This window comes from Melozone crissalis, unplaced genomic scaffold (assembly GCF_028551555.1).
Source record: "Melozone crissalis strain CALT ecotype California unplaced genomic scaffold, PUWL_Pcris_2 ptg000045l_1, whole genome shotgun sequence".
Taxonomy (NCBI): Eukaryota; Metazoa; Chordata; class Aves; order Passeriformes; family Passerellidae; genus Melozone; species Melozone crissalis.
Window position 1 is genome coordinate 19,331,661 of NW_026535823.1, and position 25,964 is coordinate 19,357,624.

Genomic DNA, 25,964 nt, shown 5'->3' on the forward strand with positions numbered 1-25,964 from the left:
AGAGAAAAAGAAAAGGTGTGGACTTGTAAGTAATGTTTTAGTAATTTCCTTAATGCACATCTTGTCCAGTCTTATGACCACATATATTTTGCATCATAAGTTATGGCTGAATTTGACTTTGCTGTAATTTTCTGTTATTTATAGTGGAAGAAATTCCTTGTGCTCTCTATAAGTTATTTAAAATAAGTCTTGAAATCACCAAAAGCAGCAATATAAACTGATTAGAGCTAGTGTGAGGAACTTTAGCTACACATATAACTGCAGAAAAGAAATGAAAGCTTTTAAAGATCAGTAACATCTTAAATATGTTTTGAAAACTTGTAGATTTGTTTGAGGCAGCCTGCCAAAGACAGCATTTATTTCCTTACAGACTTTGGTATAACAGTACTGCATGTCCAAAGTCATGTAGCAGTGTGTTTAGAAGTGATGTATTCCCAAGGTTTTTTCCCTAATATTTTAACCCATTGTTCTTATGGTGCTTAAGCTGGACCTAAAAAACTTAATATGAGTTACTTTTCATGTAGTGCTGTATTCATGAGGGGAAAAAAGGAAAAGGGAATTTTGTGTGTAGATGTAAAAAGTAGCATTTTATGCAAATAAATGTTCACTTTAAAAACTGAAAATTTAAGTGCTTGTCAACCCAAAATGTCTTCAAATCATATCTGTTGTGTCATGAAGTAGTCATGAAACTGCATCCACATTACCACATGGTTACTGGACAATTGCTTTAAAAAACATTGAAAAGTAAAAAAGAGGAAACAGATTATTACTGTGATTTCAGTTATTTCCCACTTGGTACTGAAAACCTATCACACAGTGTGTCTGATTTTAATTTTTTATTTAAAATATGGTTTAAAGTATAAAACTAAATTCATTGAGATTTATGGAGATAGAAAGTGGCATTATTGATTGAATTCAGTGTTACCTGTTTCCATGTCCAAAATGTCCCATACCCAAATGAAAATCAGGTAATATAATTTCATTTTGAAAATTATCACCACAAAATGATTTTTCCAGAAAGAAAATAATTGAACTGCAATGAATAAAGTTTTATATTTACAATAGCTTGATCAATCTTCTGAAATAAGCAATTCTTTATACATGCAATTAAAAGTGTTTTCATATTTAGTTTCCTGCTATTTACTTTTTTCTTTTCAGGACTTGTCTATGACAAAGTCTCTCTTATATTTCTTTAACACAGGTATCTGTCCATTCCAGAACTAATATTTTCTACAACCAGAGACTGAAATGGCATGGCTGGAGTTTTAAGTAATTTGGCTTTGACAGTTTCAGCCTTTGCTGAGAAGTTGGAACAGAATTTGAACTCCATTTCTGCACTATCCTAGGTTATAATGCCATCCTTTCCTAATGAGGGAGGTATGCTAATCTTGGATTTTTAATATACCCTATGAATTCCTCATTATGCTTGTACCTATAAATTGTGATGGAGTACTGTTTGTATTTTTTGTTAATTTGTATATGTTATTTGAGATATAAAAATGTTAATAGCTACAACATTATTTTTCAAAGATAACCGTGGAACTGCTCCTCTGACTTTGAGTTCAGAACTACCCTATCAGAGCACAATTAAAAGAAAAGTCAGAAAGAAGAAGAAGAAGAATGGAGTTATCACTGCCAATATTGCTGGCACGAAATATGAAATTGGTAGGAAGCTGCATATTTTGTTTTCATCATAATAGCCTTTGATGTGAGAGAGTTACTGATTAATGGCCTGAATTAATGGACTCTGTATCAAGCTTCAGTGAGACATTTCTGAAGGAGTTTCTTTTATAAGAAACCTGGGGTTTTCTTGTAACTTTTAATTCATAGCTTTGGATACTGTGCATCTATTAATCCCCATTTGTTACTCATATTGATTCCCACTTGTTACTTTCAAATGTGAAAACTTAAGTAATCAAGAAGGCTGTGGAAGACCCTTCTAAATACATATGTGTTTGGAAGTTTATTAAAGCCTTGAAAGATGAGCTGTGTAAATTCAATGTTAAATACTCTCATTATTATACAGAGGCATTTCAGTAAAGTCTGTTAAGGTTTTGTATTTTCATGTTTAGTGCTAAAATATTTTTTTCCTATAATCAGAGTTATGCATGGCATGTAATCAGATTTTTTTTTCTAAATTAAAATAATGCATCCATTTGCTTTTGCAACACTGTACTTTCCTCAAGGAGGTATTTTTGTCCCTATCTGCAGTGACACTTATAGTCATCACTGTTTTAAAATTAACTTATGGCATAACCAAGATTAAATCTAACTGCTGTACAAGACAATTTGTGCTGGAGGGTTGGGGAATACCTTGAAGCTCTTGGCAGTTCCCATAAGAGGTTGTGCTGATTCCTGCCTCACTTTAAGGTGCGGAAACATTGTAATGGCAGGTTTGCAATAGACTGATGGAAATACTGCAAGATAAATAGCTTGCCATGCTAACATTGTTCTCTGACAAAGGGTTCTATATTGGAAGTATTTAAAATCTTAATTGATTTATTAAATGTTGAAAATGAATCTACTTAAGAGATTCAGAATAGTGCCTAAGAGTGTGATTTCTCCACAGTGCGTATAGTAATACAAGAGATGGGATTTGTGAAAACGCGTGATGAGGATGAAACAGCAAATCTGATCTGGAGCGATTGTGCTGTGCAGCAAGAGAAGATTGCTGAGCTGCAGAACTATCAGGTGCAGTGGTAGTTCAGATTTTTGTCATGTTTCCATAAACTGCTTTACTCTGAGATGTGCAGTAATTGTCAATAACTGCTCAGTTCTGTTTGTGTGGAGGGGAAAAAACCCCACACAAACCACAACCAAACAGACTGCATTAAGGCTAAACCACTGCATAGCTTAAAATCCTATTCTCTTCTCCAGAGTTATTTGTTCTTACATACAAGCAAATTAAGGCTGAACCACTGCATAGCTTAAAATCCTATTCTCTTCTCCAGAGTTATTTGTTCTTACCACTTGGAATCTGGTGTATAAATATTAGGGGCTGTTCTTTCCTGCTTTTTTCTGCCAGTTGAGTGTTGTGAAAGATCAATTTAAAGAAGATACTAAACATCATTTATAAGTTTCTCATAAGCTTTGAAGCAGTAAGTTAAGTAACAGAGCTCTCTCTCCACAGTCCTGTGAATCAATATTTTGGTTTTTTTACCATTATTTTGTGTTTGCATTCTCTGTTTCTAGATAGCTTTGTGAATAAAAGTATGATAGTCTCATGTATGAAATTAAATCAGTGGGCACTTATATGGATGGAAGAGAATACAACTTGCAGCATCTTCAGCATTGTTAATAATAGGTAGTGTAGTGTAAGATATTATCTTAAATAATTTAGATTTAACAGTACTTGTGTTTGCCTGAGCATGCAGTTGAATGTTTTAAATGACTGTAATTAGGTATGCCAGAAAAACTAAAAAGTTTCAATTAATTTTCCTTTTTTTTTTCCTATTTCCTCAGAGAATCAACCATTTTCCAGGAATGGGAGAGATATGCAGAAAGGATTTTCTGGCAAGAAACATGACTAAGTAATATTTCTTTTAATATTAAGAAGTTTTCCAGCTGTGATATTTAATGCAATAATATACAGAACTATTGCTTTTGAGGCTTGTTTATTTTTACTAAGAAACTAGGAGAGGACCAAGAATAATTTTCAAAGTTCTTTAATAGCTTTAGCTTTGGTCCTGGATCTGAAGCATTGGAGTGGGCTACTTTATTTCTCCAATTGACTTCAGTGGAGTGTTATAATGGCTTCACTTCTCTGTCTAAACACTGCAAAATGTAGGTGAGTCTTGAATTATTGTACAATAAATCTAATACATAATGCACCCATGTATGTATCCCATAATAGTAGAACAGAATAAAAGAACTGTATGTGGCTGGATAGTGCATCTGGACTATGCTGTGCAATGTGCTGTAGGATTGCCCTGCTTCACCTGGGACCCTGGACCTGAGAACCCACTGAAGTCTCTTCCAACCTTACCAATTCTGTGATAGTATTTGTTTAAAATAATTAATGGTTGTATTTTTGTGTATATCAAATTTAAAAAATGTGAAGCATCTTACTGTTTATATAAGAAATTAGTCAGTGAGCCTGATTTGTCTAATTAGAAATTCGCCTTACTCTAGTGGATTAACTGGGTTCTCAGGAATTATCCTAGCTGAGAATCTGTGAGTAAGACTTGTAAGAAAACAATACTAAATAATGATCTGATAGCCAGGTAAGGAAAGGTTTGAGGGTAAATATATGTCAATATTTTATTCTAATCTAAATTAGTTTGTAGAGCAATTATTAATAGAGCTAATCTTTTGGCCCAGAACCTGATTTACACAATTTAACTTCTAACAGAACAAATCTGCCTCACTTAGAGAGGGAAATACTATTCAGGAGTAATGCACTTCAGGAGTTCTTTTTTCAGGCAATATCCAGGCACTCTGGATCACAGGACCATGTGGTTTTCACATGCAGAAAGGTGGAAGGGAGCAGTGTAATACATAACATGTGTAGTATGATAGAAGACAACTCAGCAAAGAAAGTATAGGAACACAGAATAATGGAACAGATGGAAAGAGGAATGTAATTGAGAAAAAAAGGCAGGCATGAACGTCATTTTCAAGGATAATAACAAGAACACAGAAAAGAAAAAAGTAACAATAGAAGTGCCATTGCAGGGCCAAGTAGATCTTAAGAGACCGTTGTGAAGGGTCTCTTAGATAAGAGTTCCTTGTGTGAAGGATAAGTGTGGTTACAAAATGAAGGCAGTAAATGGGGGAGAAAGTGCACAGGATGAGTGGGAAGGGGCATGGATTCAGCTATGCAATATTGTCTTTTCCAACACCTTTGTTGATTGTATTTAAAAGGTTCATGAACTGATCATGGGCCAAGAATCATTCTCATCCATATATATCCACTAACGTTTCATATGTGAAAAGTCAGGAAAGTCAGTGGAATCTGCTTTATTAGACTGAAGGTTTTGCCTTTAGTGAGCTATGTTTTGTTCAACACCAATCATTCTTTTGTACAGAAAGCACTCTGTGATCAAAAGCAGTCTGACCACATTTGTTGAGCTAAAGTAGTACTCAGAAGAACAATAATTTGCTGTTTATTTCTCAGACCTCCTGATAAGGACAGAAAAAGCTAAAGGATAGAGCAGCACAGTGAAAAAGTGGTTACTCATGATAGTGGACAGCCCATGTGCTGAAAAATAGGGCTATTGTAATGGAATAGGCCTTGATTCCACAGGCTACTTAATGATGTTCCTAAGCCCTTTCTGAATAGGGCTTTGCAGGGAAAGAACAGAGCTGAATTCTTTTTTTTGAAAGTTTTAGTGAGCCTCAGAACCTACAAACAATGCCAAAGTATTCCACTTCATAATATTAAGTGTTTGTAATCCCCCAGTTATGCATTAAAAAAGATAAGGCATATAGAACTGATATACTTTCAGTCAAAAAATAATATCAATATGTCAGGAATAGCTTGAAGCTAGAGTAGGCAGTGTGTATATTGAAACCCTTGAGTAAGTTAAACAACAGGTCTCTAGCATGTAACAGGAGGCATATGATAAATAATCTGGAGAGGAATTTAAACTAACACAGAAATTGCTTTTTGCCTAAAAATAGGATAATTTCTGCATAGATAAGATACTCAGTTGGCAAAGTAATAATATGCATAAAGACAGAGCAGATGGAGAGTAGTTTAACTACATGAATCAATCAGGAATTCAAATATCTATTTCTGTTTTCAAAAAGTTTTCCTGAATATTTAGTGGCTTTCATTGAACTAGATTTCTTAGAACAATAGTTACAATGAAGCTGCAGAAGCACAGAACCTCATGCAGTAGTGCTGCAGCCATTGTGGTTTCTACAGAGTGTTTGTTGGGTAGTTGGCTACACACAGTTTGGGGACAGTGTATCCATTATACCAGTAGGATTTGGCTACAGTCCTAGCCCCATGCATGTGGCTGAAAAAGAGCTCTGTTTTCTCCATTAGTATTTTAGACACTTAAAGAAAAAGTATCTGCCCAAGAGTATTACGTAAGCTCATAGTAGAAATGAAAAATAAAAATGATATTTCCTTTTTTACATATTATTATGCTGATGCTATTAGTTTTCAATACAAAAGGAGAAATAGACCTAAATCTGTATCTAATTAAAAAATATTAAACTTCACCATAGTGGCATTAAAAAAAAAAAAATCTAAGTTGGGGAACTTCCTGTGTCACTTAATTTCTTTTTAAACTTCCAATTCCTTTCTGTTGTTCTGTGAATATTTGTATTTTAGTTGTGTCCACTCTATGCTACAGAGTAGTTGTGAGTTACCTGAACTAATTTTGTATGAGGTTCTGCATGAAGGAAGTTTCAGGTACTCTGAGTACCTGCAACAAGCTAGCTACAGCAGTGTGTAACTCAGCAAAGACTAAATTTATCCTGTTGGGAGCAATGATGCCAGTGTGCATAGTTGACTTTTCCCATTGCTCCTTTACCTTGGGTGCTAAGCAGTGTTAAAGGAACAGTGTGTACCTCAGCCATTCTGACAGGTGGAGTGGATGTATCTTCCTGTCATACACAGCTCTGGGTGATGGACACTTCTGCTACCCCAATTCTTTACCATTCTTCTTCCATTTGTCTTCACAGTGATATAGAATTTTTCTTCACAGAGGTATAGAATGAGATACACTCACTACCTCAGCTGCCACAGCTATTAAAGCAGGGAGATCAGGACCTTGCTGCATCCTTTCCCCAGATTCAGAGTTTGAGTCCCTATTTTTATTTTAGTTCTTTTGCTCCACCCCTTCACCCTACTCCCTTCCTGCTTGATCTTGCTTTGAATGTCTTTGCTTTCTTTTGATTAAATTAGGTGTTCTTGGAATCTTAATCCAAATATACTGGGACCAAAGACTAATCCAAGCTTGTGTGATTTGTCCTATATAGCAAATGAATGAGTGGCTTGGCCTGTGTCAAAGTGTATTTACTACAATTCCTTATTTTTAAAATTCTTTCAAAAGGAACAAAAAACTCCTCCTTAATTGCTTCCAATTGCTTTTTAATTTTAAATTCAGTCTTTTTTGCACCCAAGAAGAAACTCCAAACATCCCAACTCCTCTTTTTTGTGTCTGTTGATCCTCATAGCTCCCCAGACATCTACCAATATGAAGATTAAAATACTTCCCGAATACCACCTCCCCCTGGCAAAAAAAAAAAAAAAAAAAAAAAAAAATTAAAAAAAAATCCATGGTTTGTTAAGAGTTCAATATTTCTAAGAATAGGAATAGCATTAAGTCCTTTGATGAAATGGCCAAAAATTGTAACAGGAGTGAAATGGATGCCAAGAAATGAGATGGATACCAGTAACATAATAAGCACATAAGCAAAAATGCTCAAGATAGTCTGCTTTTGAATATAACACATTCACACTCATATGAATATGTAATAGAATGCTAACTATTCTTAAAGAAATGAAAAAGTTTGCTTTCATATTACAGAATTTTGCTGAAAAAGCTCCCTTGTCAAATTGTCATGAGTGCTTTTTCATCTTGAGGATTGAAACATCAAAGTAGTCAAAAGATTTTAACTCAATTACCCTTTTTGTGCAGAATGATCAAGAGTCAGCCTCAGGAGTACAGTTTCATTCCTCGAACGTGGATCTTTCCAGCAGAGTACACACAGTTTCAGAACTATGTAAAAGAATTGAAGAAGAAACGTAGACAGAAAACTTTCATAGTCAAACCAGCTAATGGTGCAATGGGACATGGGTGAGTTGTGAGTTAACTTCAGTCTTCTTTCCTGTTAAAGGTGAAATCCAGTGCTACTTACAACATTAACAGAAGCTGTGTGTTAATAAGAAGATTGTATATTGGGTTGAGTGTAAGTCAGTGTATTGGGTGAAGGCTTCACAAGCATTAAATAAACTCAAATAATTATTATGAACACAGATATTTTATTGTGAATTTTTCTGCTGTGCTTAGATTTATAGGGTGAGATTGTATTGGGCATAAATGGCAGGGTTTTGGTGGCTGGAGGCTGCAGGGATGTGTGTGGGAGGTCGGGATCTTTCACAGCTTTAAAACCAGCTCAGGCACCCCATTGTGTTCCCAAACTGCAGCCAGTCAGAGATGCAGAAATGTGTTTGAGGGCAGCAGCCACAAGGTTTAGGAGAGACAGAGGAGATGCTGTTGGGGATGTGGCTGGATGTGCCCTCTTGGAAACAGGGCACACCTCTGAAGAAACTGCAACCTACAGTTGAGTTGAAGAAGTTTTGTTTGTGACAGGGCCACACAGTAAAAATCCAGTGTGATAAACATTGCAATTGTAATTTTAGTTCTTTTTTTTTTTTTTAGATATTTTGGTTTTAGCTTTTATTGCTTTTAATATCAATTTGAATTATACAATATAATAAAGCTCTTAGTTTTTCAGCATATGTCAGAATTACTATAAAAGTAAGGCTCCCAAACTTTTCAATTTCTTCATTTTTCAGTCCTCTTCATAAGGGCTAAGATAAGCTAAAGGGAAAGGTACTAGCATAGTTCAGAGAAATTTCTACAAAGTACTTCACTCTATTAGGACTATTCAGTACCAAACCTCTGAAATGTATAATAATAGGGAATAAGGTTAAGGTAGCCTTAAGGTTCTGGGAATTTTAGGTTAGTAATTGTATACTGAAAATATTAGCTTTTAAAGTTATTTAAAAGTCTATATTGTTAGAGATTGGAAGTTCATAGTTCATATGTAAACCTTTTTTCATTCTGGTGTGAGGGAACTGGAAATACAGAAATATTCAGCTTAATCTATGCCATCCTCAGTCAGTGTCCTGCTTTGCAAACTTGATCACCTACGGTGAGCACTGGAAGTTCTTTGCAGTCTGTGCCTCAGGCAGAAGTTGTGACAAAGACTGGAAATCTATTTTTAGAGTTGCATGAGGAATAATCACTGAAGCCGGAGACTGGTCGTTCTGCCAAACAATTTCTAAGTGTAGAGCAAACCTATTATTACAAATTGTTGAATCAAAGCAAGCAGAAAGTTACTTTGAAATGGCTCGTTGCCTTTTTCCATCTAGTGAACCACAATAAAGGACAGGAAACCAAAAACCTTGTAAGGGAATGGAACTTTTTCTCTGCCCTAAAAATCAGATATCTAAGTCTCTTTCTCTAGGTAGACCTTAGCCTACCTACTTGGCTGGGTGACCACGATAATCTATTTCAAAGAGTAATGTCCAAGTTTTAAAATAACTTTTGTTTTTACCAGGATCTCTTTAATAAGAAATGGAGAAAAGTTACAAGCTCAGGATCACTTAATTGTTCAGGAATATCTTGATAAACCATTTCTAATGGAAGGCTACAAGTTCGATTTACGTGTGTATATTCTTGTGACCTCCTGTGATCCATTAAAAATATTTTTATATCATGATGGACTGGTGAGAATGGGCACAGAAAAGTATCACCCCCCCAGTGACTCAAATTTGGTAAGTTGAAGTTCATTCCAATTTATTGCTTATGGTATACACTTTAACCTGTGTAGGGTTTGCAGGTGGCAAAATTAAATAAACTAGGACTTGAGTTGATCTGGATAAACTTCTACATTGCCATTGAAGAGAAAAAAAATTACATCAAAGACCCTTAACACATGGTTTTCTATCAAAATCACAAGTACAGCCACATTATTGCTTATATATAAAATTTTATATGACTTTGCATATAAGATGCTAAAGAATTTAAATATATTCTAGAGGAAAGCAAAAGATAACAATCCAAAAAATAAAATCAAATCACTGCAAGAATGGGCACATTGCTTTTATATTCATCTGAGACTGAGGCTGGGGTGGCAGGTGGTAATAAGCTTTATCTCCTGCTAGATCAATGCTCAGCATCCATGAAGTTTGGAGCCTTTGGTGAGGGTCCTGCCAGGTTTCAGCCATTGTGTTGGGAAGTGAGGCAGAAAGGAGAGAACCAGCACTGCAGGGGCCCAATGCTCCCTGCAGTCCCTGCACATGAGGAATCTCCTGCTGCTGCTGCTGATGTTTGTCAGTGACTGCTCCAGCAGGGACAGGAGTGTGTACTTGGCAGCTTTAGGGTGATTCAGTAGAGCTGCCTGTAAGCACAGAGAAAACCCAGAAATGCTAAGGGTCGTGCTAAAGATTTTGCACAATTTTCTGCTCGTTCCACTGTATGGCATGTTGCCCTATTGGGGGTGTAAACCCTTCTCTTTTGACTCAGACCAAAATGCAGATGTCTAAGAAAGAATTAGATTTGCAGCATTGGAAGGTATTAGTAGGTTAGGTTTGTTGTACCTCTGTCTGTATTCCATTCCATTGCTTTTAGAGCAGCTTCCATGTAATTATGTAACAGAAAACACCATAGAGCCTTTTTGCCTATGTGAAATTTAAAATTCTGACTGTCTCTTGCTGTGCCTTTGAAAAACGCAGGTACAATTTGAGGCCCAGTACAAATGCTATATTTGGAAGTGTTCCAGTACTATATTTGGAATAGTTTGCTTTTACAATTTGTGTATTGCTGCTAATCTCGGCATTAGCAGCACTGAAATATGCTCTGAGAGGATAAACAGAGCAGGCAGTTGTTTCTGTGTTCTCAGAACTGTTCATGCTGGAAGTTGTCTATTGTGTGAAATAACGTGCTTGTCACTGATGACATATTTCCACAGTGACATTGTTCCAAATAACTTTGGACTATCAGTTCAGATGCCCAAACACTTTTTTTTTTTTTAGTAGTCTAACACATAATTACTTTTGTCTGAAATAATTTGAATTTTATGGAATGATGACTTAAAACCGATAGATTTCAGAATGATTCTTAAAGGAGTAATGAAGCCATGGGAGAAATTCATTGCTTCTAGTGTTACTACAATATACTGTTAACTCATTTGCAATTAAATTGATTGGTTTTGGTAATTTCATTAAGTTTTTTAAAGATAAGGAAGTATAGCAGGATAAATATCAGCAGAAGGCTTGTATTATCTATTAAAGATGAATTGGAACAGAAGGCTTATGGTCACCTTAGAATATCATCTACTCTCATGTATGTAATCAAACATGACAGAGAACTGTCACTGTGATGAGGACAGGCATCACCACAGTTTAAGTGAAAAGCTGAATTAATCTCTGGGAGATAATGTAAGTGTACAGATCATGATTTATAAATTGAGCTTGGAAAAGGAATGCTTTATTTAAATTCAACTGATAACGTGAGTCTATTGCTGCTGACATTTTGCTCCATGAAGGATCTCAGTCATTTATGTAACGTATGTTTTGAAATTTACCTCCCTCTGATGTATGGCTACCAGCCAGTTAAAAATGAGCAATTTTGGCAGATATCAGCATGGCAGATGAGTTTACATGTAAAAGATATTTTAAAGTATCACTATCATGAGAACACTTCTCATAAATAAGCTACAGTGAAAACTGAAATGTGGGATTGTCTATGAAGCAGATGTCAGAGTGTCTTTTAGCACTTTAAAAGTAGCACTTCAAAATACTGACTTTATTGTTTGCTTCTTGTGGAATGTAATAATTCTCTAAGTTATGATAATTGCTCTTTACTTTTTTAGGTAGTTGTTTATATAGAGACCTGTAAAAATGACAGATATAGTATCTAACCAGATGTGGATTGGTGGATCAGTTCATTGCAACTGGCTTAAGTAGAAGCCCAGGTTTTGTTGTAAGAAGGCTATGGAGCATTCAGTCATGCAATCTCCCAGAATCAGAAACACTAAATCTGCACATAGTGTATTTCCAAATATGAGCTGTTTGATTAAGTCTTTATTGATTTAATGTCAGTTTTTCTTTACATGATTTTGAATTGAATATTTTAGAATTGTTTATAAAGTCTTTAAAATGTCTTCTCTTCCTTTTTTTAGAGTCAATTGTATATGCATCTGACTAACTACTCTGTCAATAAACATAATGAGCACTTTGAACGGGATGAAACAGAAGACAAAGGAAGCAAACGTTCCATAAAATGGTTTACTGAGTTTCTAGAAACAAATAATCTTGATGTCTCCAAATTCTGGAGTGATATTTCAGTAAGATAGACTAAAGCACTTTATTTTATTTTGTGTATTTTTAGAAAATTAATTGCTTCTGCCATCTGCTTTACTGCAATTCAGAATGATTTTTGAAACTTTATTAACCCAAATTCTCAGCAATGGATGTCACAAAGGACATACTATAAACTATTACTATGTTTTTTAAAATACTAAATTCATAGTCTGATTACAAATTAAATGTTAATGTTTTTTTCTGAGGATCAAAAGTCCTTTCAAGCAGTTATTCACATAAGGAATATGCCATTTAAAGGTACAAAGAAATCATGCCATTTAAACTCTTGGAGACTTTATCTTAGTGTATAAAGTGAATTTTATGTGTAAATATTTACAAAATTGTAGTCAGTGTTGCATATATCTTTGTACTTACTCAAGCACCACTGAAGTGGTTGTGTTACAGGTGTCTTTAGATGAGGAATAGGCTTAAGATTGTTACAGCTTAAAGCTCTTTGTATGATTCTGAGAACACTTACCAAAAATTATACTGCAAAATGAAATGGATGAAGATTTGCTATACTATTCAATGTTACCAATTTGCTTTTATTCTTTAACTTATTGCAAGTCTCAAAGTTTGTATGTAGCATGGAAAATACAGCAATAGTCTAAACTATATAAAGTTCTATATGGTACTACACAGGAATAGTTTGTTTACTATACACTATTTATTTGGTATTTTAAATTTTTTTCTAGTAGATATGTAAATGAAATTTGAGATATTAAAGCAGGAAACACTGTAGTTCAGTATGTGCTGGTGTTTTCTCTGCTGATGAATTTTTCTGAACCGCATCCCTGCAGGAGCTGGTGGTGAAGACTCTGATAGTGGCGGAGCCGCACGTGCTGCACGCCTATCGCATGTGCAGGCCGGGGCAAGCTCCAGGCAGTGACAGTGTCTGCTTTGAAGTCCTGGGATTTGATATTCTGCTGGACAGAAAACTAAAACCATGGCTCCTAGAGGTAAACCTCTTCATACAGGTGTAAAGTAAACTTTTAGGCATAAAGTTAACTAAGCCCCAGCTGAATCCATATCTATGTAAGAAAACCTGCCAAGAAAATCTGTGCACTGTTGTTGGGTACATGAATGGTGCTTTTCTGCAGCGTCCATACAGAAGTGCAGTATCACTTTGAAGTGATTTTTGATACTGAAAAAAAGGTAATTGTTTTCCTAGACTGATGTTGCATTTCAGATGTTTTTGAAAGTTTTAATGGAAAATGTAACATTAATGTAGTTATTATTGTAGCTAGAGGACCTTGATTATAGCAAGTGGGTGCTACATAGATTTCCTTCATGAGTATGGCTATGTAATATGGCTCTGGTAACTTTTGTGAATGTGTGCCCTTAATCTTTTCCTTTTTGTGGATATGTGTTCTTTTCCTCTCCTGTGCTTTTAAAAGCATGACCATAAACAGAGAAAATGAATTTGATATACTGGAAATTCTGCAGACAATTGGTATGATGGGATTGGAAGAAACATTTATTCTCTGATATGTTTGTTAGTGGTACAGTTAAAATGAGTGGTGCTCACACACATTTTCAACCAGAAATGTTTGAACTTTGTTATGTCTCTTTTATTGCTCTATTAATAACATACAGATGACGTTCACTTGTCTTTTTTCAGATTGTCTTATTTCATTCTGTTAACTGGTTGGGGGGCTGTGCAGCTTGGAGAAAAAAAAGCAAAATGTATTCAAAAACCCTCTATTGACAGCAAGTCATGAATATGATTTAGCTACTGATGAACAAAATATACACAATTAACTTACTGAATTATAACCTCATTTGCAGGCCATTAATACTGTCAACAGTTGTTTTGTTGTGCTTATTTCTCTCAGGGATTGATTATAATTTTAATTAGAAAAATAAAATTCCTCCACTGTTGCCATGCAGACATAGCATATTTGGTGGCTTTGATGTTCTCGCCAACAGCAGCGCATGACATGAACTTGGTCTGTACTACATCAACATCTTCTGTTTTTGTCCAGTGAAGCTTGCTGCCCCTTTGATTCAGCACTGCACTTGCAGATTATCATCTGTAGGTTGCCTGTAGCTTGCATATAACTCTGTGTGTAGTTATTTGAGTGCAGACTGAAGGGTGTGCGTAACATTTCATTCAGCCCTGTAGCAAATGCTGACAGACCAATTCTGTGAGAGGTGTTGAGTCAGCCAGCACAGGGAGTCCATTCTGAAGGACCCCTCTCTGTCTGCTCTGATGTTTCCATGAGCTATGGGGATTTTGGGGGGTTTGAATAACTGCATATGTGTCTCTGAGGAGAATCATATTATCCCAAACTCGTTTAGGAGGAAGTAAAGTAGTAAATGCTCCTGGTATTTTGAGTTGCTGGAGAATACTTCAGGACTTGGAATTGTGTACCTAGTCATTACTTTTTTTAAAAGCAAAAGTCCAAGAGTTTCCTTTTCTGCTTTTGGTAATACACGTATCCTTCAGCTTGTTTTGCCAGACATTTACCAAAACTAACAAAAATTTCAAATTTTGAAACTTGCTAATTTTGCATACTTATTTACTATTTTTACCTTGCTTGTTCATGCTTTTTTGCATCAATTCCAACAGAATGTGTAGATGTATGCACACTGTATGTATGCTGTGTGTAGTGTAGTAAAGGTCAAATCTGCAGTGTATATACATAGACTATACATAATATATATATTTGGTGCGTGTGTGTATATATATGCACATGTATAGATAATTCTTATTTTCTAAAACACTTGTGCTACTTCCACAGATTTCCACTCTTATCTCTTTCCACCATTTCCCTCTTGCCAAAATCCCCTTAGGGGAGTGAATCATTCTTTCTAACAGTGGTAAACCAGTCCTAATCACAAGGCCCTGAATGTTCCCAGTGATATGGGAAAATTGCCAAAATAGGATTAGGATGATTAGTTTCATGTTTCCATGCCTCATGTAGCTTTTCTGTTATAAAGATAGCTTAACAAACTATTAAAAGAAATAAATTGTGCAACTTTTATAATGTCTCCGCTTTCCTGAGCTGACTTTTGCTTATATTGCCTTGATGCATTGTAGCTCCCCTGCTCCTTGATGCTACTGAACTTCTGGAACCTTCTACCGTAGCGAGGGTTGTGGGAAATGCAGGATTGCCATCTTGTGGCACCAAGTGTTTCTGGCAAGGATCTGTGCAGCCTCCATCCTTTCTGAGTAGCAACAATGACCTAGACCTCCCTTCGATTCCCAGGAAATCCAGCTTTACTTTTTGACCAAAATTTCCATGTTAGTTTATTTTATGAAAAAGAAAACCATGCAGTTGAAGTTCTTGGATGGACTACAGCCTTGTTCACCCTCATTATATTCAGCTGGGGATCACACAGTTATGATCATAGGAGAAAAAGATAACTTGCATTTTAATAACTTCCTCAAGTGTAGGGTACCTAACTTCCTTTCTGATTTATATGGGCAAGGCAAAGGAAACCTTACATACACATTCAGAAATTTATTATTTACTGTCACTGAGCTAGCAAAATCTGTTCAAAACTTTATCAGTCCAGGTGAAATGAATGTGAACATCTTAAACCAATCTATTATTGCTAATTCCTAATAATGAAGTAGTTAAAGTTCACATACACAAACTTGCTGGCATTTACTTGTTTCTCTTGTGTTATGCTTGCCCTGTTTGTACCCCTGGAGGTCCAAAGGCCACCACAGTGGTAGGAGAAGTCTACTTCTCCAAAAATAGATGGTAGATGGTTATACCAAGTTTTCAGTGTCTTGTGTTCTTCACCAGGAAGAACACACTCTTGATGGTGAAGTTTTCTTCATCTTTGCTCTGAATTTCACTTTGGGTTATTTTTCTTTGTTTGCTGCCATGATCTACTTACTAGTGGTTCATTTACTGGCCAGCAATTCCACATTGTCTCCAAGTTTTACCACAAGTCTTTTACATCTCTGGAATCATGCCATGTGCTTTCTTTGTTACCTCTAGACCCAGAATTATCTAGTTTATAAGACTGCATTCCTGTAGGGAACACAGTTTAGCCACTGGCATGAGTATCTAGATTTTCAAGACCTTTGCAGTCATCATTTGCTTGTACTTTTGGGGTCCCTCATATAATCCTGTTTTTGACAACAACCTTCAAGATGTGCCTTGCTGATAAAATTACTGATGTAATATTAACACAGCCTAGTTGTGCATGTCCTGGTTCTCGGGTCACTGAACTCCAAATAACCATCTCCCAGTTGGCAGATGCCAGACAATGGTTTGGTAAGCTGTTATTGTGAATAGCTATTGTGGCATATCACTAGTATGTTATCAAGATTACAATGCCACAGTCGTACAGATTAGCCAGCAACCTTATTTATTGTCTTTGTGATATGATAGTGGATGAACAGGTCAGTCTAAAGAGGTTGGTCAACGAAATATTTGGATAAAAGTCTTCCAAAAAAGAATATGTATAAATCTTTTCATTATTTCTGCTGAATTTTCAAGATTTTTCTTTCAACATCAGATTTCACTGCTCACTTTGCCAGTCTGTTTGCAATAGCATCAAAGGGGCTGACTCCCAAAGTTGAAGGTACCTGTCAATTATGAGCATAAGTGATGGGGCAGCTGGGACTCAGCAACAGGACACGGGGTGGCACAGCAGCCATGATAGTTCTGTCCCACAACTGTAGAGGCTCTAAGATGCTCTGATATATTTAGAGTGCTAAAACAAAATAAACTGCTTTTGCCATCCACTTTGGACATGCAAACTGTCTCCCACTTCTGATTTGTATGGGGCACAAGGCATTATTTTTCACTTCTGAAGCTCTTTTTTATCTGTGCCTTCTGTAACCAGAACTGCTCATGCACTATCAAAGTGAGAATCCTGCTTGTCATTAGCACCCATTACCCAAGTATGAATCTTTATACCAGCCTGGAAAGGGTTCCTAGAATAAATCATTATTCCTCCTCAAATCATCCTGAAAACTGAGGTTCTGCAGGGAGTCCAAAACTTGTCAGGGTTATACAGGATGTTAAGTTTATGATTTAGTCTCACTATGAGATTCCCAGTTGCATTTTCCTTGCTTCTCTATATTTATGGTACAGTTTTTAATCTCTAATCTTGTACTTTGCTTATAAGCTTTTTGTTGTGGAGACTGTTAATTATGTTATGTTTTCACACTCTGTACTGATTTAATAGCTTAGATCTCTATGTGTTGCTGTCAAGTGTATCTGAAAAGTTATTTAAATATGCTTAAAAATACCTTGTATTAGAGCCTCTTTCTGTCCTTGTACAGTTGTTATGTTTTGAAGTAGTATTTAAAGTTCCTTTCAGATTGGGAACTAGAAAAGAGTTGGACTCTTTCTGTGCCTCACCACCATAGCATGGCACATCATCTGTTATGATGTGTTTAACACCACTTTGTGTGGTAAATTTTCTGGTGGCAGCAACCAAGAGTAGATTAGACTGGATTCACAGTGGCAGGACTTGAATGGTGTTCACTGTAAATGTCTGGATAACCTGGTGACTGAAAGGGTACATTTCCCAGCTCCCGGTGTCTGTCATACTCAGTACTCTATTTAAAAAATATACAAATGGAAAAGAACTTCTCAACATGCATTCTCTTAAACTCTGTTGTATTTGAAAGAGCCATTTCTACAAAGCCTGTTACAATAGGTGTGTTCCCAATGAACCTGAACATCCCTGAGTCTTCTGTGTCTCGTTTTTTTTCAGATTAATCGTGCCCCAAGCTTTGGAACGGATCAAAAAATAGACTATGTTGTAAAAAAAGGTGTTCTGCTAAATGCATTGAAGCTTCTCAACATACGGTACCTTGTCCTCTTTTCTTCAGTCTGGCTCTATTGCTGTTGCTTTGATTTTTTTTTTTTTTTAATTTGAATTGGACTTAGAGGAAATGAAAAACCTTTGTTCCCACCTTCACATTTTCAAAATGTAAATGTTTCCCTTGCTATCAATTTTGTTATAAAAATTAACCTAAATTTAATTTTTCTTCATGCATGTGTGCCTGCAAAAAATGAATGGTAATAGTAATCTTTGTACTTCTTTATAAAAATTTTTCAAACACATCTTGAAGTTGGCATATGTCTGCAGTCATGGGTACATGGCCATAAAGGAAATTTGCTTGAGTGATAGCAAAATCACAAAATCACATTCAGTCAAAAGCCTACCTCTCTAGAGGAATACTTTGTAGCTGAGATATGTTGAAAAAAAATCTACAACTCAGGAAAATAGATACAACCATGCTTGTACATTACATTATAGCAGAGAGTAAATACAGCATCCCTTAAGGTATTAAAATTTTGTAGCCATGAATGTTAATATTAAAAAAAACCTTAATGTTTCAATTCTAATTTTATATGATAAACACATGACTGACTAGAAAATACAGATTATTTACTTGATATGAAAGTTCATCTCATTTTGGCTGCATTGAATTGACATTTCTTATTATCATCTGTGCTTCAGGACAAGTGATAAAAGGAAGAATTTAGCCCAACAGAAGGCTGAGGCTCAAAAAAGATTGTATGGTCAAGGGTCAGTGAAAAAACTGCTGCCAGGTTCCTCAGACTGGGAGAAGCAGCGCCACACACTGGAAAGGAGAAAACAAGAACTGGTAGGAAGGGGAAGAAAGTGCTGTTTCTTGCTCATGGTTTATAATCTCTTTTGTTTTAATTGTCTTACTTTCTTGATTTGTAGAAGGAAAGACTTGCACAAGTACGTAAACAGATTTCCAAAGAGGAGCATGAAAATAGACACATGGGGAATTACAGGTGAATGTTTTTGACTGTATTAGTAGGAAATATTCAGTATATTCTTTAGGAACAGTGGAAACAAGTATTTGTGGTAGATGATAATTTTCTGCCAAAAATGTGTAGGCATTTATTGAAAATATATACATATACATCAGGTATCTTTTCTCAGATGGTTCTTTTCTTGATTCCAATTTTTTCCATGCACTTAGGAATTTATATGGCGTCAATCACCCTATTGTTTGTGCAGGACATTTGCTTCAAAGACATGATTGCTCACATTCAGTGTACATTCAGTCCATGACTGTTGTTGTGGACCTGTTCTCTAATCACATATGATCATTCTTATCATGGTGGCAGGGGGTGCAGTGTGATATTCCCCTGTAAAAAGATCATATTTGAATTGTATCTCTGAGGCTTGCCAAAAATTCGGAAACTTTATGGGTGCTTCCATCATTTTGAATAGAGTGACATTTGAAATACTCTACTTTTATTTTTGCACTTGAATTTTGGATCTTGGCAGGCTGAAATGTAAGTACCTTCAGATTCCTTCATAGAAGATGTTCAAAAGAGAGCTTTACATTGTCAGTTACAGGAAAACAAAAATTTTGTTTTGTGATGTTTTTGTTATTATTTCTTGTTATGAGAAGTGAAAGCATGGCGTAGGAATGTTTGGTGAAAGGGAGCAGAGTATGGCTAGCAATATATGATGGGAATATTTGTCCACTCTTTATAACATTCATCCAGAATGTGAGAGGTCTGAGTTCACATATTTTATTGTGAACTACTCAGAATACCTTTATTGTTGTTCTTCATTGCTGCCTTTTTTTGAGCAGATGTTCTATATTTCCCAGTAAAATTCTCATTTAAACAGATAGATGTTTCTGTGAAATTCACATTTTTGATGACTTAACATTTCGCTTACAAAGAGTCTTTTTTTTGTAACTTTTAATTACATATTATCTTGATGTGTAGAGCTGAACTAGTAAGTATAAAAAACGCCTAGATGTACAATGAAGTGACAAAGTGGTTATTTTCATGCTACTAAAGGAAAGCACTATGATGCTTTAACACATTTTTCTTTTTGCTAACTTAAATGTCTAGCTTATTAACTGATCACATTTTAAGTTGCTTATTCAGTTCTTGACTGAAAATCAGACACATGTTCTCTTTATTTAGCTTTTGGGTTAATGTAAATCAGAAAAACCACAAAACTTTCTTTTTCTCAGGAAAAACTAAAGTGTCACTTCACGAGGAATCTGCACTTTTAAAAAGGCTAGAATAGCTTTGTGTTTTCTTATTACCATGTCTTTGAGAAAAGGCTGAAGGATCAGCAGACCATGAAAAGGAAAGTAATTTTGGCTAGAGAAGAAGAGGAATTTTATCTGAGAGTTATGCAGTATTTTCTCCATGTGATATTCATCTGTAGAGCAGGACTAGCTTGTGTCAGGCATTGACATAGAAGCATGGAAATTTTGGATGCTAGTATTGCTGAATGGTTTAATATTGCACTCTGAATAAAAATCCAGAGAAACCTCAGTCAGACTCAGGACGTTTGGATTTAATCTGTGGATGTCAGCTCAGCAATTGGCTTAGTCCATGTCTGCAAGCACAGCAGGCTCCAGCAGGAGTCTTGGGGCAGCTGAAGTAGGAGCCACACTTTCGAGCTCTTGTGAAATCATGAGGAATTGGAAAGGATGTACATGACTTTGAAATGGCCTTTAGCTGCAGTCTATTTCTAAATACATTAAGAATATTACCCTTTCTTTGAAGCATTCTTGCATGGCACTTTCTCTGCAGTAGAATCAGCACCATTAAAAGGTGTTGACTGAAAGTAAATTAGAACCTAAATCTCCTTTAGGTGTTTAATGCAAACTGGAAGCATCTTCATTTGGTTCTACAACTGCCCTGAGACTAATGGTATCAAATCATCCTTTTTTTCCATTGCAACAAAATGCTCACGATAGATACCTTTTCAGGGAGGAAATGTCTTAAAAGGAAGAACAAGAGAAAAAAAGAAACTTGTAAAAAGTACAGAAAAGACTCACAAATACAAAGAAGTCACAAAATGTCATGCACTGTATAAATGGTGTCCATGCCTTGCACAGAGCAGGCAAAATTACCTTATGCGTTACTCCTTACAACACATTAAAAATTAGTCTTCCATCTTAGCCATATTTCTGGCTGTGTTTTGGGTATTCATGACAGATGGATTGAAGTGGTTTTCTTCAAAGCCCATTGTTGCTTGATGAACATGAATAAATCACCAAGTCCTGCTTCTGATATTGTCATAATCTCCTTACCTGTGATTTTAGAGGTAATGGCATAGCTGCTCTAATGGAAAATCAGTCACTGTTTATATCCAGGTACCAGGTTTTTTTCTTTCTTTCTTATAGCACCTATTTCTTCCTCTTAATTTTTTGGAGGACTTAGCATTCAAGTGCACTACATACTCAATCTTTAATTCATATCCAGCCCATGGGATCAAAGCTATTGTTCAGATTTTCACTGTTTTGTGTCCTTTGATTGCTAATACAAATTGTTTTGTGTCCTTTTATTGCTAATACAAATTATCTTGTGGCTTTGAATTTGACATACAATATTTTGTTAATATTTCATGAATCATTCACACCTGTATGCATCACTCACACCCACTGAAATTTCTCAGCACTGCAAAACTGGGTTTTGGTGTACCTTTGGAATGACCTACATGGTATTTCTTTTGACTGGCTAATTGCTGGTTTCAACATGAACATGTTCACTGAATTAAAAGTAGATTTAGAGAGCAATGTTCAATAATTTGATATTATATAATTATTCTAGATGGGATATGTACATGTTAAAAAAGAGACTGTGTATTGTGTGATGAATACTTCAGCTTCTATCCTAAATTGTTTTCTTTTTCCTTTTTCAGGCGAATTTACCCTCCTGATGATAAGACATTACTTGAAAAGTATGAGAGTTTGTTAGCCACTGCTTTCCAGACATTTCTTTCTGGAAGAGCAGCTTCACTTCAGCGGGAAATGAATAACCCCTTAAAAAGAATGAAGGTACTGAAATACACCGAGTTCTGGCTTTAGGAGTTACTTTGAAACCTCATGGATTAGTTTCTACACACTAAAATCATGTGTGATGGCTGCTAAATAGCATTTGATAATTTTCTATGATCTTATTATTATTCTTTGTGCAGCTTGTGGGCCAGATCCTTGAATCTGGATGAACTGCAGTGGACCCAGGGTGGAGACAGGCTAGATGGCTTTAAGCTACTTTACCATATCCCTGATCCTCAGCCTTACCCCTGGCCAAACCAGAGGTTGGCAGAAACTGCTTTTGAGCTGGTAATTGCCTCCTTCTTCCTCCAGTAATGTTCCCAGCCTATTCATCCACTTGTATGGGCTGGAACAAGAGGTACCCTAAAACCAGCTCCACTAGTTTAAGGATTTAAGGCATCCAAAAATTTCACCTGATTTGCCTACTTATTTAGTCAGAGACAGTAGGAAAACAGCTCTATTAATAACCAGCTAACATAATGTAATTTGAAATCTGAGAAATAGATTTGTAGTTGGCATCATCCAACAGTTTTACAGGAATCTTTGTTCAATCCTTCAGACTTTTTTTTAAAATATATGTTAAGACTTGATTTTAACCCTCAATTTCATGTTGCTTGCAAGGAGAGATGCATGTATGAGAAGAAATATTTCTATTTCCTCCTGTGGAGGAATTCATATTCCTATTTCAGGAATTAGTAATCAGAGTAATTTCAAATTTCTACCACTTTCTGCTTGAATTTTTGAAGGACAGGGTATGTCCTGCTTTGAATTAATAGTAATGGAATTCCCATTTCTAGGAGGAGGACATTTTGGATCTTCTGGAGCAGTGTGAAATAGATGATGAAAAGCTAACAGGAAAATGCCCCAAGCAGCGAGGACCTAAGGTATTTGACTTCTAGATACTGATTTTTTATTTCACTCTATAGACAGGTTTTCTTAGTTAGCTGATCCAGCTGGAAGTTTTCTTCCTCTGACTGCCATTAACCTTTTTTAATTTTTTTTGTAAGTATAAATAGAGATATGACTACCATTTTTCCAACTAAATCCCATTAAATTTTTAAGGGGATATGCAATCCTTCTTTCCCTCTCTAAACCATTTGGAGGCATTGCCATGCATGGCAACAACTGTTGCATGAGAGATTGATTTCAGTGTGTGAAAGGATTTTTATATCAATAGTGGATCTCAAAAGAATGCTTTCATCTCTAATTAATTAGTGCCAAAATCAGGATTTTGAGATCATGGGATAAAAGGCAGCATGGAAAGTCAAAGAATTAATTATAATTTTGGTATATTTGGAGCTTGCTCCCTTGCTAAGAGGGTTGTACAACATATCTTAGAATGCATTTTGTATCCAAAATCTGCTTTTAATGTGAATGTATATTATTTTTAGCTTAATGCTTTCTGCTTGTGTGCAGAGTTCATGTGAGCCTTTGCCTTAAATAAACTGCATATCTCTAAGCCAGTAAAGATAAATAGTTTGGGCTTGACTAGAATAAGTATGTTTTTTATATCCTGTAAACATTTTAGGTCTGCTTAGAAGAGCCTACATCTCTGTTCTGAGCTTTGATGGATTTGTTTATGGATGCATGTAAATTTTTTTACAGTATTTTATGTTTCTCATGACATAGTGTACAAATTTGTGGATATCTGTATAAAATGAATGCTGACAATTGTTCTGAGCTTGAAGAGGTACTTTAAATATGTGCAAGAATCCAAAGAGCTGCATCTTATTACAGGCATGCATTCTGGAAAGAGGATCTACATGCCCAATCTGGTATTAAGATAGATTTGCAGGGACCTCATTAAAATATGGGGATTTTGTGAGCTCATGCTTTAACAGCAGTGGATTCATTTAAACAAGAGAAAAAACCTCAGTCCACCCTAGCAGTACTCTCAGTCCACATTCTTACAGAGATTCTTTGCTTTGAAATTTTGTTCTTTAACATGGAGTCAGTTATTCAAGTTTAACATCTCAGTCACATTTTTCCCTTTTCCCAGAACCCTGTATTTTCCCAGGAACCCTAGAGAGCAGCTATCTGGTTGACTGAATGCACACTGACTTGTTCTGTTCTACCTCTACACTGCTTGCTCACAAGCCTTTCTCAGGCTGGAGACTGTAACTTTTAATTAAACATTAATAGGGTACTAAGCCCATAAGCCCAAATTGAGAAACCTCTCTCAATTAGTTTTAAGATGAATTTTGATTAACTTATTAGTAAGACTTGGTCTTCTTTTATAGCAGGCAAATGGATGGTGTAGCTTATAGCTGCCTTACTGGTACAATATTGTTCGCACTTAGGTGAGAAAGAAAAAATTGCTTATGACCAAAATTTCATTTTTTCCCCCCTAAAACTGATGAAATCCAGCCAGAAAACTATGAAACTAGTTTATCCAGGGACAGTGTTTATTTTCCTTGCACTGTGCACACTTCATGCTATGCAGGATTCTTATTTCTGCATCTTTTTTGTGGCCCTGATACATTTCTCAATCATTTAAACCTTGCCTACAGTGAAGCCATGTAAGCAGAGACTTCCCTGGTTGTATAATGTCCTGTGTGCTCCCTTTCAAATACAGATGACCATGCAGATGGTCCTGGTATCTTTTTGCAAAAGAGCATCACCTCTTCCCTGTGAGGGTTAAGGTATATATGGCCAATCATATGCATTTAATTGGCCACCTCTTTGTAAAGAGCCTGCTATGAGATATGTAATGTCGAAATATATGTCTATACAGAAATTTGGTGAGTGAGGCAGGCAGTAGAAAGTACTATTGCCTGTCAATCTGTCAGGTAAGAGAATAATCCAGCTGTAAACCTCATCTTGTAACCTTAAAATCCTACAAATAAAGAACTATTTGCACATACAGGATGTAATAGAAAAAAGCCCCAAAAAAACAACCACAGGACTGGTACTTTTCACGTCATGTAATCCAACATGAAAGGTTCTTTGAGAAGGTCGTGTAGTCTGTCCCCCCTTAAATTCAGTGGCTGCCCTGCTGACTGAAGGTACTTTTAGGTCAGATGCTCTGCCTTGGGTTGTACTCTTCCTTGATAAAAAGGCATCAGTCAGGACTCAGAAAACTAACAGGACAACTGGAATAGTTAGGAGAGAGAAGTGTGTTCCTCCTCATACTCACCACATAAAAACATATTAGCATCTACATTTCCACATGCATATCTCTGCATAGGAGAGGTTGAGGGCAGGGCATGTATAAATAAATACAAGCTTTGCATCTAACAATTATACTGTGTTTGCTAGGAATTTCAGCCTTATTTTTATTTGAACATGATTAGGAATTCAGTGTAGGAAAAAATAAGTCAAGAAGTTCACAGAATGAAGGCATTTTTTCCTTCACTTAAAATATCACTGAATTTTGCATAGATGGAGAAGGGCATTCTGGAAACGTCCAGTTTATTTAGAGCCTCTAGAGGGCTCCTGACACCTACACACTGTCAGGATTACCTGTGTTTGCAGGACAATGGACTAAGGAACTAAAATAACAGATGTTGTAGAGGAAATGAGAAATTAATTTTAATTATTTTGGTATAAGATCAGATGAGTTTAGTCACAGAAAAATTGGGTTAGCATAAGGGTAAGATCAAGGTGATGAGCTAGGCAAGATGTGCTAGGCAATCAGATGTCTCCTGAGATCAGCTATTATTTGTTATTGAATCTCCAGATTCAGCTAGTATTTGTTATTATTGCTTTTTGTAATTTCTTTGATCTTTATTTTTATTTTTCTTTGTTAATTGATATTGTTTACTGTAGAATGTGTGACGAACATGTATATGATAAGTGGAATACGATCTATCTTAAAGCCCCTGTGAGCTGTGATTGAAAATGTTTGTTATACCTTGTGTAACTCCTCAGGAATGTCTGATCAATATGTCTACATTATACATAGCATTTCATGATAAGAACAGCTATTTTTAATAAAGTGGTATGTGTTGAGGCACCTTACTTTTATCCCTTTGGCAGACAGATACATATCAATCTTGTATATATTCTTTGTGTAACAATTGTCAGGGCCCTCCTATATGCAATATTCTTCTCTAACTTCTCCTTATCTGGTCTAGCAGCTTGGGATGGCATAAACATGCTATTAGTGACAGGAATCCCTTCCCTTCCTTGTCTGGAATA

At 35.9% G+C, this 25,964-nt stretch overlaps 1 protein-coding gene across 5 annotated transcripts in view; it reads left to right on the forward strand.

Moving 5' to 3' along the window:
- TTLL7 (tubulin tyrosine ligase like 7) overlaps window positions 1–25,964 on the forward strand; it is a 65,348-nt gene that overhangs the window by 18,608 nt on the left and 20,776 nt on the right. For all 5 annotated transcript variants that reach the window (XR_008483669.1, XM_054285964.1, XM_054285966.1 and 2 more), the window contains 13 exons: window positions 1,202–1,377; window positions 1,531–1,665; window positions 2,570–2,691; window positions 3,463–3,530; window positions 7,596–7,754; window positions 9,244–9,460; window positions 11,869–12,033; window positions 12,850–13,008; window positions 17,738–17,832; window positions 18,491–18,638; window positions 18,722–18,795; window positions 21,689–21,824; window positions 22,622–22,708. Coding sequence is in view for 4 of the 5 variants with exons in the window: in XM_054285964.1 (XP_054141939.1) it covers window positions 1,353–1,377; window positions 1,531–1,665; window positions 2,570–2,691; window positions 3,463–3,530; window positions 7,596–7,754; window positions 9,244–9,460; window positions 11,869–12,033; window positions 12,850–13,008; window positions 17,738–17,832; window positions 18,491–18,638; window positions 18,722–18,795; window positions 21,689–21,824; window positions 22,622–22,708 (1,590 nt within the window). In the remaining variant the exon portion in view is untranslated. The remainder of the gene's footprint in view (window positions 1–1,201; window positions 1,378–1,530; window positions 1,666–2,569; window positions 2,692–3,462; window positions 3,531–7,595; window positions 7,755–9,243; window positions 9,461–11,868; window positions 12,034–12,849; window positions 13,009–17,737; window positions 17,833–18,490; window positions 18,639–18,721; window positions 18,796–21,688; window positions 21,825–22,621; window positions 22,709–25,964) is intronic.